The 17,093-nt window shown below is 44.1% G+C and overlaps 1 protein-coding gene across 2 annotated transcripts in view; it reads left to right on the top strand.

The window, feature by feature from the left end:
* Positions 1-17,093, top strand: part of LOC119398405 (uncharacterized) — a 49,669-nt gene that overhangs the window by 24,399 nt on the left and 8,177 nt on the right. For both annotated transcript variants that reach the window (XM_037665350.2, XM_037665351.2), the window contains exons 7-9: positions 6,603-6,643; positions 11,315-11,401; positions 16,569-16,651. In XM_037665350.2, coding sequence (XP_037521278.1) covers positions 6,603-6,643; positions 11,315-11,401; positions 16,569-16,651 — 211 coding nt within the window. The remainder of the gene's footprint in view (positions 1-6,602; positions 6,644-11,314; positions 11,402-16,568; positions 16,652-17,093) is intronic.

Genomic DNA, 17,093 nt, shown 5'->3' on the forward strand with positions numbered 1-17,093 from the left:
GCGATAACAGAATATAAACATACATATTATCTACTTATTGAACTCAAAATTAACAACGAAAGTAATAATGAGGGTGTTGTCGTGATTATAACATCAGCCAATGGTGGAACTACCGACAATCGCGTCATATTTTGCGGACTAATACATCATTTGTCGAGAGAAGAGGGAGCGATTTTCAGCTGACTTTGAGAATTTATTGTAAATTCCAGGCCGTGCGCATCGCTGTAATATTTGGCTCGCGTGTTCTCGGGAGCCTCGACTACCGATCGGCAGCGCTTTTTGAGCATGCTTGAAAAGTGTTGCAGGGCCCCTTTAATATGAAGTCTGGCCCGCCAAGTTGTACTGTTACTTCATTGCAGCTGATACTTTGTTATTGTGAGGTTCAACTCTACAATGGGAGGTTACTTTGATAAGTATGCACTGTTAAACCTTGGTTATAATGAACTAAGTGTAATAGGCAGCTCACTTTGTTTTTAATTTGGTCTTTTATGGGAAGGATGGTCATCAGTGGCTATCTTTTTCATGTGGAAGATGCTACAAGCATCCGAGTGATATGACATACCCACCGGCCCCTCCGCAAAGCGAAAAAAAACTAGCTTTAGTAACAAATAAAATCAATTTTGTTGAACCTGAGGGCTGTTGAAAGCAATTTATGACTTGATGCTGCACCAACAAAGTTCTTAACGCAGTGACTGAATGGCACGCAGAATGCACAGTGGTAATCACTAGAGACCGGATTTTAGGCAAATGACTATGTATTTTGTTCCTTGCATATTCCTATCGCCCCACTTTGATATATGAGCATGAATTAGAGGTTAAGAAGAGCTTTTGTAGTGTCTTTATAGTGCCTATCAATGCCTATGTTTGGGGTTTGTGCCTAAATTCGTGTGAGTGCCTATAAATGCCTATTTTCAAAATCGGCGCTTACCGTATAAACGCGTGTAAGGGCCGCACTTTTTTTTCAAGAAATGAGGGCCAATTTTCAGGGTGCGGCCCATACACGCGACATTTTTTTTTTTTAAGTAAAAACGCACCAGTTAGCGAACGAAGAGCGTTTATTGCAGTAAACGACATTTCTTGCGACATACGTGCTCAATCGTCGTCACACGGCGAGTCCTCAGACTTGGAGTCCGAGATGAGATGGTGTGCTGCGAAGCGCCGTCACCCCACAAGCAGTCATCTTCCGTGCCATCCAAGCTGTTAGATATCCCGGCGACTTTAAAACTTCGGGACACAATGTCCGTCGACACCGAGCTCCACGCAGATAGGATCCACCCAAGTACAGTCGCCAAGGCTAGTCCCTTTACACGCAGCATGTCCGTTGTGAGTGCAAGACCATCATTCCACGCTTCAGTCACATAGCGGAGCAAGTCTTCTTCCAAATCGGGAAACTTGCACTGCTCTCCTCGGAAAGCGCGCTTAGTGCTGTTGGTGTTTCGCAAGGCTTCTTTTTGAGCACACCAACGTCGAGCACACTTCTCGTCAACGTCGAATTTTCTGCCGGCGGCACGTTTCCCATGCTCGAGAGCATACTCGATCACCTTCAACTTATGGCCAGCAGTGTAGCTATTCAGGTACTTGCCCATCTTGCCAAAACGTGAACGCCGTGTAGAAAACAAGCTAGCACGAAGGTCATCGAACAGTGCAGAAAACTACAGCAAATGGCTGGCTGAACTGCACAGACCGAATAACGCGAACGCCATGCCAAAGTTGGTGATGCTAATGCTGATATGGATAGCGCCGATAGCGCGTTTGTATAGAGATGTGAGAAGCTAAAGATAAAATCCTGCTTCAACCTTTAGTTGGCGGGTTTATGAATACTAATAAAATAGTTAAAATTTTTAGCCCACTTCACGAACATCTTAACACGAATAAAATCGAAAAATATATATATATGCACTCTGGTGACGATGATGATGGTTGCGGTTCCTTGCGCCATCTATCGACTACGCCTAGAAGCTTACGCGCGCGCGCATTTTGAATACGTATTGGTTGAGGAAAGTGTGGGTGCTGCCCTTACGCGGATTTTTTTTTTTTAGAATATGCACTTCAAAAAAAAAAACGTGGTGCGGCCCTTACACGCGTTTATACGTATATGAACACTATTTAACCTGAAATTTCGATTTCAAGTGCATTTTGAGATCGTTATTCATGTTACCGGGCAACAGTGACTGTTCAGAACTCTGTGGGGTTCAACCGAGTCATCTAGTTCAACCTAAGCCTCCTCTATTTTTGAAAGGTAGCAACAACTACACGCACGCACAATCTCTCAGTGGTCCAAGGAGCAGTGCTAGCAGACAATCCGCTTGCTCCCATGCATCGTGCAAACGCCTGAAACCAAATTGAGTGCACACTTGAACCGCTTAATTATTAACATCTGCGGCCTAGATGCTTAGCAAATATGAAACTACAGGGACAATAACTTGAACGAGCCCAGAGAACGTTAAACATTGAAATAAGACGTGTGCGTTTCCAAAGCAGCTCCTAAGCAGTTTCCCACTGCAGCTGTCATGCGGAGCATTTATTTTTTTGTTCTTTGCATATTTTGAAATTCAGCTTAACTTGAAGTAGATGTGATATTTTGGTGAGCTAATAGTGCTTGTTTTTTGTAGTTTGAAAAAAAAAAAAAATAGGCATGTTGTGAGCTTACTCCTACTTTCGGAAAAATCATTGGGTACCTAGCACTCTTGTAGTGTGCAGTGCAAAATATGCACTATTATTGGTTTCATTGCATTTGTCATCGTTCGGAAGTATTTCTACAGTTACGCCGTATTTTTAACTAGGCTTATTGTGTTTTTAAAGTGTTCGAATAGGTTTACTGAGGAGGAAGAGTCGCACTGCATGTGTGGAATATCGGCAACCATAGTACATTTCAAGATATAGGAAATATAGCATGTCCACTAGTGTCTCGCTCATTTTAATGTTGATCTGTTTTTAAAGAAATGCATTTATTCGAAGCCGTCCCCCTTTTACTACCCCCGCCGCTTCCATGTCCCACACATATAAAGGTATGTTTGCAGTGCTATACCCAACGCAATTTGAAATAAATTTGGGGTATCTATACACCTACAGGCCCTAAGACCAGACTGGCCAGAAAAGCTGAGTTAGGTGTCTTTTTGTAAATATGCAAGAGACTTAACGAGCACTTTTTTAAAAATGGGTTCCATTGTAGTAATTCATAGCAAACTATTTCTTTAGAACGCTTGTTGTGAGCACTGATCCCCCTTCATCCACTTGCAGAGTGGCTTCCATTCCTTTTGCTTTGGCCAATGAGCAAAGATTCTCGGTGCGGCATATGGTTTCAGTTTGTTTCCGCCCGGTGTCTTACAGTATTATTTATTCGAACTCGTCTAAAGCATTAAAGACCTCATGCAGAATGCTTCAGCGAAGGAGCCTTGATCGACCTTGCGCGTAGCAGTGTGGCAAAACACGGCAAGGTGTGGCAAAAAAGTAGTCCAAAATGGTCCTTTGCTTGTGGGCTTTTAGTGTTGAAGCCATTCGGGTGAGATAAACAAACACAGCTGTATTGAGGTCTCGAGCTATTTATTGGGAGATATTGCTGTCACCGCGTGGAACGAAAAAAAAAATACTTTTTTCTGTCCTCTGCTTGGTGAGGCAACCAAAGCCCGGCATACTAGCACGTCACGCTCCAAGCATTCAATTCAAACACAAAATTCCTGCATCCACTAAAGCATCAGGTACATAGGCACTTCCAGTTTGCAACAACTATGCGAGAGGCACGTGAAGTCTCCCCACTTTCTAAAATAGTCCAACTCCACGCTTGAAAACACAGACATCTGTACCTAACACCGTCACAGCGCTGCCACCGCTGGACCCTTAGGGCGGGGCACAAAGGTGGAACGGTCACGTGTCGCCAATTGGCCTATCGCAGGGTGCGGCGGCTGCATCAAAACTTTCCCTACTTTTGAAAGCTAGAGGGGCTTTAGTTCAACCAACTTCCTGAAAACAGCCGCCAGCAGCGGCGGTGAAATCGGACGTGCCGGCGACCATACGCTGCCGTGCTGACATGGCGCGAGCCGTTGGCAAATGTGAAACCGTGGAGAGCCGTCAGGGGAAAGGAGACTGAAGATTAAAAGAAAGAAAAATGTGACATGCACACGGCTTTTGTTTTGTTTATAATTTACTTCTTAAGGTGCTCACCGACATGGAAGAAATTGACCCCGCGCGATTAGAACTAGCCACTACCAGGCATCCCTCCCTTCTAGTCTTTTAGCAGTCTGGCTATCTGCTCCTGTGCTGCCCTTCTCAGCCATGCCGAAAAGAAAGAGATCCAGTAGTGTGTTTGCTCAACAGTGTACACTAGACTCTCCATGCTAGAGAATAAAAGGCGAGACCGTTTTCTGCGAACCGTGCGGGACAAAGGACAATTGCAAGGCTATGTTCAAGTGTTGGCGCCTTTGTGACATCATAAAATAACATTTTTTTTAAATTTTTGCCTTCTTGTAGATACAGCTCGCACATGTCTTTGTTTTGAAATTCTTTGCATTTATGTAAAAGTTTATTGGTGCCTACATTTATGATGTTGGAGGTCTAAAACATGTTTTTCTGCCTATTTTTAGCACCTAAAATGCGCTTTTTTAGTGCCTAAAAATCCGGCCTCTAGCAGTCACTGTGCATTCTACACACCATACACTGTGCTGATTACCACTGTGTAATCGATACACAGTGGTAGTCGTTGTAAATGAAACTGTTGCGCACATTTCTGTCACTGCAGCTTGCCATCGACACTTCATGAATTGCCCAGAGTAGTATGACACAGCTCTCCAATCAGATTGATGAATGCATAATGTCGAAACCTTTTGCTTGCTCACCACAAAAGCAAAAGAGTTTCTGTTTAAAGTAACATGAAAGCAAGGTGACAACCTGAATTGCAGCACCCTTGTTGACGGCATTTGCTATTTGGTGACCAAGCTTTTTATTTTGTGACGTCATGCATGCGTATATGTCTAAAGGTTTAACTGAGATACAGTATGGCTACCCAAATTTCAGTCTCAGCTGTACATTGGTTCAACAGAAGTCTATTGCAAAACACACACACAACTTTATGATGTTGGCAGTGGTTGGTGGGTAACTCTAAGCAGCCAAAATTAAATTCACCCAGCTTCTTAGAAACATACTGCAGAACTGCAATCACCAGAAAAAAAAACTTTTACAGTAAAAGCTTGTTAATTCGATCCTCGTTAATTTGGAAAATCGCATAATTCGGACATGTCCTCCGGTCCTGGCCAGCATATACATTGTTTAATGGCGTCAAACTCTTGTTAATTCGGTCATATTTGGCTGCAACCCGGTTAATTCAGACTATCCTGGGAGCGCACCGAGCGCAAAGTGCCACAAAAGGGCGAAGATGACGTTTGCGACCAACCGAAACGAGACTGCGCAGTCCACATTGCCATTGTCATCATTCTGAACCGTACGGTAACGAAAGGAAAGCCAGACCGCTTCACGCCTATTTGCATTTACCACATCGTCTAACACCTCGTTGGCCGCGGGTTTAAAAAGGCGTGGTCACCATCCACAAATCGCGTCCTTGGCGACCAATGCTTCAGCGACTGCGGCAAATTTCTTTCATTTACCAGTGAAAAAAAAAAGTATCGTCACGTGTGCATGGTGGCTGTGGTGGTGGTGGTACGTAATAAGGCAGGGGTGCACAGCACGTTTGGGGCTAATTAACACATGGGGGGTCTTGTGCCACAGTAGCATTGTGAAAGAAGTCGCAGGATGATGAAAATTGCTGCTTTTAAGCTGCCCTTATACAAAGTGTGCACAGCATTTAGCATTCATCAAGAAAATGAATGTGTGTTGATGTAATAGGCATTTTTTTTATTGTTTTCATGATGCTTTCTATAATTCAGACATTTTTTCTGGTCCCATGAAATCCAAATTAACGAACTTTTACTGTATTTACAATAAAGGTGCCTGTTGTGACAGTTTTCACTTGTCACATGGCGAGAACAAAAACGCCAATTTGGGCACTGACACAAGGTGTGCGGGGTGTGGAATATGTAATTACTCCTGCACACAGTGTGCTAGCGTGTTCAAATGCCCTCTTTCCTCGCTCTGGCGGCAAGCAGGAGCGCATTCAAATGCACGTTTGCCCCCCCCCCCCCCCCCCCCCCCCCCCCCCCCCCCCCCCCCCCAGCCTTTGTCGGAAAAGATGTTGCTCCGCTTTGGCAACTACTCTCCATCCCACAATGTGTGATTTGAAAGATATGTTTGGAAAAACAGCATGTAACAATAACTTAACTGCTGGCACCAAGAATAGTTTCAACGTATTGCCTCGGTTTTCCTGTTCAGTAGCAGTGAAATTTTGTTATATAATTGAAATGGCAGATAAACACACTTTTTTATAGTGCATGGTGTTCTATGGGCATAACATTATAAAAAGTGGAATACTTCATTATATTGAGAATTTTATCATTTTAAAGCTTGTTATATCAAGGTTTAACTGTATTAATAAGGTGTGAATCTGTATTCAGTGCGCTGCTTCATGCTTTGAAAGCACCTTAGCTGTCAATCCACATTAGGATGTGCATTAGTTTTTGTGTATAATTGAGGCCCATATTTTGTTTGCTCTCTAGATGTTGGAGATATTGAAAAGCTCATGCCCGGTCTTCTAAAGGCAAGTAGTTTACATCAGTTTCATGTGAACTGGTCAGGGACAGATTGTCACAATTTAGCCAGCAGGTTTGAAGTAAGAATGCACTTCATGGTAGAATTGCTCTTCATTCCTGGATAGCTTCTTCCATTTTTGTGATGTACATTCATTGCACAGAGTCATATCAAAACTACTGTTTGCCAGAATAGCTATAGATTAAAGGGGCCCTGCAAATCTTCTCCAAGTAGCCATGGAATGGCTTCATTAAAGGAGTTTATTGCCTCACGAATCGACCACCACAAAATTTTTTTTAATTTGTCCAGAACGAGCGGAGTTACAAAGATTTGTCGCCTGCTGTAATTGCTTTCTCTCATCTCTCATCCTGACAAAAGGGCTGGAAGCTAAGCAGGGAGGGATGGCACGGGGGAAAGAAGTTACGTCATGCACGCCTCATGACCTTGAGCACTTTTTTTTTCGAACGCGCGATCGCACTGAACGTATGTCGACGTGCTTTCAGTGCGATCGCGCACGTAGGTAGGTGGCGGCCTCTTGCGGCAGCCACAGTAACTTCCAAGCGCGCAATCCATGCGCGCAATGTTCAAATCGGCCAATGGCGTGGAACTTGATTTTGAGTAAATAGCATCATTTGTTGAGAGAAGAGGAAGCGATTTTTAGCTGACTGAGAATTTATTGTAAATTCCAGGCCGCGTGCTGCGCTATTATTATAGTTTGGCTTGCATGTTCTCGGGAGCCTGGACTACCGATCGACAGCATTTACTGACCACGCTGAAAAAGTTTTGCAGGGCCCCTTTAAACTTGGCTCACTAAGAAAGTAATCATGGATGGTTGCCATAAGTTCCGAAGGCACACAACAAAAATGAAACTGTACTGTTTGCCACAGCTGCTGCGGACGAAGCCATGGTCACTACTGACTAGGTGATAAAGTTGCGCATTACATGCATGTGTGGCTTTAGGCGCTATCTTATCAAACACTGTTTATCAGTCGCTGGCCCATGACTGTAAATGCACTTGTGCACCAATGAAAAATTCTTGCACAGTGTGGCAACATCCTGACTAGATATTCTGATGTGCACTATGGCCTGTGCTGACCTCTGCTGTTAAAGTGCAGGACCAAGAAAGAAATACATAAGTGAGTTTTCTGGCACCTGACAGAGTTAAGTTATTATCGTAAGGACAGTGTCCATTGCAGTGGGGCTGGCTTGCAGATGCTCGGCGACGAAAACTTCAAAGTCAAATTAAAATATTTTATACGTGTTCTCCGACTCTGGTGATTGGACAGTGTTGACGCTGCATACCGAGGAAACGAAAAATGTCCCTTTTGCGATGTCTCAAAATCATGTCAGTACTCCTTTATTGTGGATCCAGATGACGGGCCAAACCGCTCTTTTGGCCTGCGGCCTCGCCGTCACATGACCCTCCACTTCCGGTTGGGGGAATCCGTAGCTGGGCCACGGTTCGGTAGGGTCTACAATTCTGAAAACATTTTCACGAACCGTCCGTCCCCATCCTCGCCTGCAGGCCGCGTGCTCAGAGGGGTGGATGTTAACAAGACAGGTTTTTTCCTTCTTTTTTCAGTAGCCGAGTGCGCCGGCGGCTTTTCAGACATGCGGTTTGTCTTTCAAGACGCGCGCGCAGCATCGTTTGCGGTTGGAACTGCAATCGGTCCGGGCTTTATTCCTTCCGTTTCGGACTGCGCGTGTGTATGGCGCAAGCGGACGGGCCACTCGCGTTCTTACTGTCACGTGACTCAGCCGCCCGCGGGTCGGTCCGTCGTCTGGATACACCATTAAGGGCATTAGTCAAGCCTTAGGTTATTTCATTACATTTTTGAAGGTCTGCTTTGGTATATTGATCATAATATTATTTTATCTTCGTCACCTGCGCAGAATGGTGGTCACTACGTTTAAGATTAATCTTTTATGGCCAGAAGGACCTAAGTGTGCCAGCAGTTGCAAAATATGACGAGCACAGGAACAGGAAATGCTTTTGCATTGCTGTGGTGAAATAAGCAAACTGTCTAATAAACTAGGACATTTCTTTTTCATTAATGTGCACTGCATTATATTCAAGACTAAAAAACAACAGGGACCCAATGTTTAGTCAATCTCATTTCAAGTGAACTAATCATAACATTCTGATTAACAAATGTGCAAGTGATTCAGTTACTTGAGTGAACCAGTTGGCCGCTCCAATATATTATACTTGATCACAACGTCTTGTTGTTTTAGTTACCCTATCAATACACATTATAATGTACAGGTAATAACATACAAAGTTTAATTGAAAAAAAAAATTATTTATGATGATGTTAGCTGTGCTTAGGCTGCAAGAAATTCTGAAAACAAAGGCACTCTTCAAAATTTGACAGACGTCTGCTGGTAGTTGGAGAAGTCCCCACATATTTCAACTAACTAGGCAGGCATGTGGATTTTTAAAAGCAGTAACCCACTTTACAGGTAACCGTTTAGGTTCATATTGTTCACTGGAAAACTTGTGTAGCAATTCTCAAGTATTTCTTAACAGCGTGTAAGTGCTTGCTATACAGTCCTACCTCAATGTAACAAACCTCGATTGAATGAAATGTACAATATAACAAGCTGCTTTCATTTCCCCATCTAAGCACCATTGAAAACCGTGTATTTTATTTTCTTTGATTGAATGAAGCCCTCGTACATCATCATCGTCATTCTATTCTATGTCCACTGCAGGATGAAGGCCTTTCTCAACGATCTCCAATTTATGCTGGCTCGTGCGAGCCGATTCCATTTTATATCAGCGAATTTCTTGATTTCCTCCTCCCACCTTTCCTTCTGCTCCCTTGACTGCATTTCTCAACTATTTTTATCCGCCCCATCGCCCCAACGGACCATCACTTTTCTGTCCTTGATAAAACTGCCCAGGTGCATTTTTTTCTCTCAATGTCTTCTAGAATATCAGCTACCCCTGTATGTTATCTGATCCATTCTGTTCTCTTCCTATTTCTTAATGTTGTGCCAATCATTTTTCGTTTCATTGCATGCTGCATTGTCCTTAACCTCTCAAATTATCTTTCTTATTCTCCAAGTTTCTTCCTGAAAGTTATAACTGGTAAATTGCAATGGTTCTATACTTTCCACTTTAAGGAAAGCACTAAGTTGCCAGTCATGATTTGGTAACGTCTGCCGTACGCGTTCCAGCCCAACCTTATTCTTTGGTGAATTTCCCTTGCATTGGTTGCCATTCGTGAGCTCTCATTTTCTTGTGGGGCCACCAACCATTATCCGTGTCTTCTGTATATTTATCTTCAGACCTACTATAAGGGGCTTTCTTTTAAAGGGGTCATGAAGCACCCCTTGGGCTGATTGAAAAAACACATGCTGCGGAAAGCTGACATGGCTATGAACTGCTCTGCCAAATATTACAGTCGTGCGCGCCGCGTAATGGCCACAAGCGGAGCGCGAAGTTGCCGTTTCCCCAGGCACCCTCTTTTCAAACAGAGGCCGGTTCTCACTCTCGTCGGTGGGCGGGGCGTCTGTCCGCTGTACGTCGCAAGAGACATAGCATGCTTATTGGCCGATAGCCGACGTAAATCGAGAGCGGCGTTCGGATCAGATGCGCTTCTTGCCGCGGGGTGCCGCCACTTGCCGGCGCCGCAGTCCTCAGTACACGGTAGCCGCACTCGCGCAAGCGAATCACAGCGGGAGAGCGATCGCGTTTCATGACGCGCGCTGGCGTAACTTCTTTCCCCCATGCCATCCCTCCCTGTCTAGCTTCCAGTGCGCTCGCCGGCACGAGAAAAGAGAGAAAGCGCTGGGAGCGTGCGCCAAACCCCCGTAACTCCGCTGATTCTTGACTGATTCGAGAAATTTTTGCGGCAATCGATTCGGGAGGCAGTACACTCCGATACTGAGGCCATTAGATCATTACTTGGAAAAGTGGTTCATGACCCCTTTAACGCTTACTCAGTTTAGTTCTTCAATCGCCTTTTGCACTTTGCCAGCATCATTGCTGAAGAACGCGATGTCATCTGCAAACTTTCTGTTGCTGAGATATTCACCATCAATCTTTAGTCCTATTTCTTCCGTATCTACTTGTTTAAATGCTTCTTCTAAACATGCCATGAACAACATTGGATAGATTGTATCACCTTGCCCAACTCCTTTCTTAATTGCAATTTTTTTCTTCCAAGATAGCTGTGGAACGTTTCTAAATGTTGGCTGTGGTGTTAACACATGTCTAGGCTCCTAAGTACTCGCTCCTTGGCGATGCAGTGCCTCCGAAAATGCGGGTATCTCTAATGAGTCTCTGCTGAGTCTCTAATGAATTGGCTCTCGTGGCAAACAGCTGTGCTACTCTGCTCTCTTTTTCGGCTGTCGTGCTTCTGTGTGTGTGTTATAAGATGCAGGACTATATGTAAATACCTGTGAGGTTATTTTTACTGTTTCTTGATATATAGAAACCTTGCTTTGTGAAATTCATGACATAAATAAGTTCTCTGCTGCAACTACGACTTAATTATGTTGATGTTCGACCGTACTATATGCATTCTCGGGAGCTCAAATGAGCAGACACATCCTGTTGCTTTTCACTTGCATCTAGTGGAAAGTGCACACAGCCTATCCCTCCTTTTGCTGTTCAGTGATGTAGTGGTTAATGAGTCATGTCTATGTATAACCCGTGCTTTCTCCATTACAGGCAACTACTGAATGGTTTCGCATCTATAAGATTCCCGATGGCAAGCCAGAGAACCAGTTTGCGTTTAACGGTGAAGCTAAGAACAAGGTATAGAGCTTCTTTCCTGCTGCCATTTTAAATGCCCATGCTTGACACTTTTACTGTGATCCGTTTGTAGCAATACTCAACTATGGAGCTTGTTGTGCAATAGCGCTAGTACTTGCATACATAGCTATCTAATTTTACATGGCTTGTAGTATCACTTACCTAATGCTTCTATCAGAGGCTACCAGTAAGGCTCCTCTGAGCACCATGTGATAACTATTACGTGACTAGTGCGTACTCTTTTTTTTTTTTTTGCTTCAAAATAACGTTCACTTGCAGTAACGATTCCACACTTTTGATTTGCCTGCTGTTGCTGCCTTGCTGCCTCGGCTCATGCTCCAAACATGCCGTGACAATGCACCAGCCTTCACTGTAGTAGAAGCAGTGTCCTTCATTACTTTTACAGGTCATGAAGCTTCCGCGAAAATTTGATATAGGCACAGGGGCAGCCGCTAGGGGCGCCCTCGCCTGTGTGAGGGCATCGGAGCGGCACCGGTGCCGCAGTTCGACGGCATGTGTCGGAGCTGAAAAACGTGATTAAATGTACCTGTGAATGTTGATTATATCTTCATAGTGATATTACATTCAAGAAAATTCGGGGAAGCTCTAATACAGTGAAATTTAGCGTCGAATGAGGCCTTGGAGCTAGAAATTCGACGCGAACAAACGCATGCTGCTTCCGCTGTGCGATATACCACCGCTCTAAAAGCATGTTTCTTCCATTTTCCTACAGCGTCTAGTGGAAATATGTGGATGATCCAAAGTCATCCAAGGACTCTGGCAGATCTTAATGCGTCGCGGAACTGCAGTGGTTGCAACTCTTGGCTATGCATATCAAATCTTTCAGTTTATACACCTGGTCTCATATTTATTGAACCAGCAGTCAGTTTGAATGAATCAGCGCTTTGAATTTAGTAATGAACGAGGACCAAGCAATACTTCATACAGCTTTTCCTTAGTTTTTGTGTTTTATTTTGCGTTGATTTATCACTGTTGCACCATGCCGCACTTAAGTTCGGTCGCTCAAGCAATAATGTGTAGTGTTCACAGCCCTTAACTGTTTTTAAGGTGAAAGCCTTAGATGCCTTATAAAACGCAAAAATTGACCGTCAGCACTGGAGGCTTCCTGCGTCAGGGTCATCAACACGAGGGATGCAAAACATCATCAAGTCTACGTGGGTTACAGCGTCGTGTGCGCTTTGTTAGCTCGTCATTTTTGCGACTGTTCTTGACCAGGCTTGGCGTCTTGTATGGAGACACGTGCATGATGTACGAAGCGTAACGAGAGCGAACAGATTCACAGTGCGGTATGCCGACTTCCTTTGCGCCGGGCTGCAAGAGCGGCTACCGCAACGACTCCGCTTCACGACACTTCTTCGGACCTGCAAAAGACCCTACGCCATTCAAGCTACCGAGACTGAGAGTTGCATCACACTAACATTCGATCATTTGTCAGCTGTCGCTATGCCTTCAAAGCAGTGGATTTTCGAGATATTTTACGACGAGGTATTGAACAAGATGTGCGGAATATTTTACACCCACCGGCTCGGGAACGGGCCTGCTCAGCGCAAAAATTTGACACGGTACACATAGAAAGACGAGGACCAGCGCTGGTCCTCGTCTTTCTTTGCGTACCGTGTCAAATTTTTTTGCGCTGAGCAGTTTAATAATGGAATACCAACTAGGCCAATCCCACACTTTGCTTCGGGGGACGGAGACATACTTGTGCAAAAGATAATTGTAGTTGACGAGCAATTTAACGCGTAGTGAACGGCTTCAGCACGAAACGCAAACGGCTGTCGTACAGTGTAAAGTGCTGCGGGCATGGAACATCTGCTCGGTGAAGTTGAAAAACTGAAGTTCAATACTGACGACTCTTCTAGCGACAGAGTACGCGCGAATAACTGCTCGGTGCTCACATCACGACCGATCTGTTCGAATTGTTTAAGGCACCGTAGAAAGATGAGACGCCGAAAATACAACTATCCGCTGAAATAATTGCTCAGAGGCGACATCTATTCGATGTAATCGCACACTGAGATTTCATTTACTGAGTTCTCGTAAAATTTTTCGATTTTGGGTCAGTATCTCTTTAACCGTCGCGAAAACGTGTCTTGTAAACATTGCAAAGCAATGGTGATGTTTTTTGAGAAAGTTTTTTCAATAAATTGTAGAAACATGAGTACTGTTTTTCTATAACGTTTCTGTATCTCGAGTAAGTACGCTTCTTTGTGCACTATAAAGGCTTTTACAAAACGTGTTGGGTTGTTCTTGGTCTAGATAAGACGGCAGCGGCTAAATTGTGGTGGTAGTTATAAAAATTACTCTGAAAACACTCATTCGTATGGAAACTCCTATGCTGGAAGTTAAGCGCGATGTAGACAGCTCAAAATTGTTACAGGGTCGTGACGTCGACGAAGGTAGCAGTCAGCAGGTCCGAGATGAAATTCTTTATTTGGCCAAACTTGTGGCCGGGAAACAAAATCAAACTACAGCAATACACTGATAGCGGCGAACAGAGCGTCGACCGTCGATCAACTGACAAGCGGTCAAGCGCGTCGGCTTTTATACAGGCGCTACGAACTTTCCAGCGATATCGCTGGTGGCGGCGTTATCTCTCGACAAAGCTGGAACATTCGCGTGCAGCGCGCAATCTTAACAAAACGATCTATTACAATCGCGAATATGTGACGGCCACAGATCGCCAAAATTTGTGACTTCATCATGATGTCACATAATGTGACGTCATCACATGACTCCATTGCTTTGCATTGCCTCCGTGATTGTTGCACCGATCACGTAGGCAGTGCAAAAACAGGCAAGGTGCAGAAAGTTGCAATGCCTCCGATCCTGGAGGCTGTGCAAAACCACCTTAGGTGCAGACAGCTTTCGACGGAGGGGGGGGGGGGATCAATACATCAACTGAAGAAAAACAAAAAGATGGCCTTCACCTTCGAGTCGTCGTGGGCGAATGCATAATGAACCCTGTTATTCCGCTGTTCAGTTGCGACTTCCACTACATTATTTTTCGTTGTTTCCGGCATGCGTAAGCGTCTCGGGTCTTCATCAGGTGTTGATTATATCTACAGTTAACGTGTCAGAACCAGGCTTGTTTTGCATGACGTTTAGGAATTGTTTATTGCTCCACCGAATTCAAACCCTATGAGACGAGCACTCGCAACCAAATATTTTTACTTAGTTGTTTGCTCTAACACAAATGCACAGCACATACCTTGAGTGTATATTTTAAGTAGAGCTGTGCGAATAGCAAAATTTTGGGTGCGAAGCGAATTCAAATATTGAAGTGTGAGTGCGAATCGAATCGAATATTTTTCGAATTTTCTAGAATACTTTTCGAATACTTCGAAGCAAATGTGCAGAAAAAAAAGTTACGAGAGGGTTCCTAAGCATATTCTTATGAGATAGCAACATGAAAGTGTTTCTTTTTGCTAGGTTCATGAAGCACTGGCGGGGTGGTGTTTCATAGTTGTCTTATCAAGAATGAGGCAATGTAGAGGCCGAATTGTATTTGTGTACATGATTTGGTGCAACCAAAGTGTTGCCGACAACACTTCACACGTAATAGGCAAAGATGCCATTTCCTCAGCCTCTCATCCTCTTTCAACTTCTGTGGAAGTCCAACTGATGCGGCGGACAAGGGTGTGCTCCCTTCAAGTCCGGAGTTTCAAATCTGCGTCGTAGACATTGATATATAAGAACATACTGAAATTTTGGATGCTAAAAAGCTTCGACTTCCGATTTTTCGGACTTCCTGCCCGAATATCAGGTCCAAAACAGCATTAATTGAGCCCCCACCTCTGCCACGTCTTTCATCTCCAGGTTGGAGCCAGCGTTTTTTTGAGTTAGTACATTTGCGACCGTAGCAGAGCTTGAAAGGCAGCTTTGCCGCAATACCAGGGTATGATGAGGTGAAGCATATTGAAAATCTAGGGACCACTTTCAGTTGAACGTTGACTGTGTCTTGGCAAAGTTTGACTGTAACGGAGCTTGAAAGGCAGCTTTGCCGCAATACCGGGGTGTGATGAGGTGAAGCATATTGAAAATCTAGGAACCACTTCCAATCGGACGTTGACTGTCTCTTGGCCACGGAGTGGTCTTGGCAAAGTTTGACTGTAACGGAGCTTGAAAGGCAGCTTTGCCGCAATACGGGAGTGTAATGAGGTGAAGCATATTAAAAATCTGAAGGGGTCACTTTCAATCGGACGTTGACTGTATTTGTTTTTGGGAAGTTCGAATAGTTTGAATAGTAAAATTCCAGTGCGAATCGACTCGAATAGCAAACACTATTCGAAAAATATTCGAAATTTCGAATATTCGCACACCCCTAATTTTAAGACTTTGCCGGGAGGCAGTCGAAACCCTCGGCATAGCTTCTGGCAAAAGTTTTGGAACATCGCGCTACGACATCACAACACCACCTCCGAATAGCCTCTGATCCACGTGAGCAATGCGAAACTACCAGTTTGTTGTCGTCATATGGCGCACTTGCAATTTTCCTGCCGTTCACTTCTATAGGCAGCCAGAGTATTGACAATTTTTCGTCATATCCCTTGTATCCTGATCGACACCCAGGTACACAGCAGGTACGCGGCATCCTTTCCGACATTCAGGCACAATACAAGACATAAAGTCAAAACTGCGCATTGACTCGCCACGATATTTTGCACTTGCACCGGCAGGTGCCTTCGCTGCCGTCTGCCCGATGCCAACAGACTGGATGCAGTGCCGCCTCGCAGCCGCCGCTTGCAGCACACAAAGCTCCCCCATAGAGTTACGGCGAAGCTTCATGACCAGTAAAAGTATTGAAGGACTCTGGTGGCGCCATCAAATGCTTAAGCTCCTTATGTGAGTCTAGGGTCTTCCAATTACATCTTTGCATGGTGTTTCTTGGACTTGTCAAGAGTTTTACCTCAGTATGTGGTCACAAAGCTAGTCATGTGTGATTATAATACGTTGCGAGTTGTCACTGAGCATTAGCACAGTTTCCGTTGCACTAGTTACAAGGAGAATGTTAGCATTCAAACAAAGCATTGGAACTTGGCAAATGCCTTGTATACTTTGAAAGTGGTGCTGCAATAAACAATAATTTTGGCTCACATATGATAGTCAGGTACATGTCTTCTTAACATAAAATCTGTAAATTGTGTAGGAGTTTGCAGAGGAAGTCATTGCGGAAACTCATGATTTCTGGAAGGCACTGGTGCAACGCTCTGATACTTCTCCGTTAAACTGGTAAGTATGCGCTTGGTCTGGGCAAACATGCTTTGCAGTTGCATTTTAAGTAATCCCTGTAAAAAGGCCTTTTGGCTAAAGAAAGAAAATAAAAGATACTTTGATATGTTAATTTCTCATTATGTATAGCTTCCGAGTTGGGTCTGTTGAAAATTCTGAGGCGTTTTCTTTCAAACATCTCTCCAACCAGTAGGCCTCCCCCTTGTCTAGTTTCCTTTATTAAAACACTAATTTTTTTTTTTTTTTGCGGTTATAACAAAATGCTGTGTCGGTATTCTGCTGGCAGTACTTGAATCGGATCAGTGCAAGTACGCTTCGTAATCAACAATTTTTTCATGCTGCGCTGATGGATGCTATGATTAACATTTATAATAATTGGACCAGGTTTATGGTTTGTCGTGTGTGTGTGTATAGTTTCGTACCTGTTTAATGCATGCTGAAT

The sequence above is a fragment of the Rhipicephalus sanguineus genome, chromosome 1, assembly GCF_013339695.2.
Source record: "Rhipicephalus sanguineus isolate Rsan-2018 chromosome 1, BIME_Rsan_1.4, whole genome shotgun sequence".
NCBI classification, from domain to species: Eukaryota; Metazoa; Arthropoda; class Arachnida; order Ixodida; family Ixodidae; genus Rhipicephalus; species Rhipicephalus sanguineus.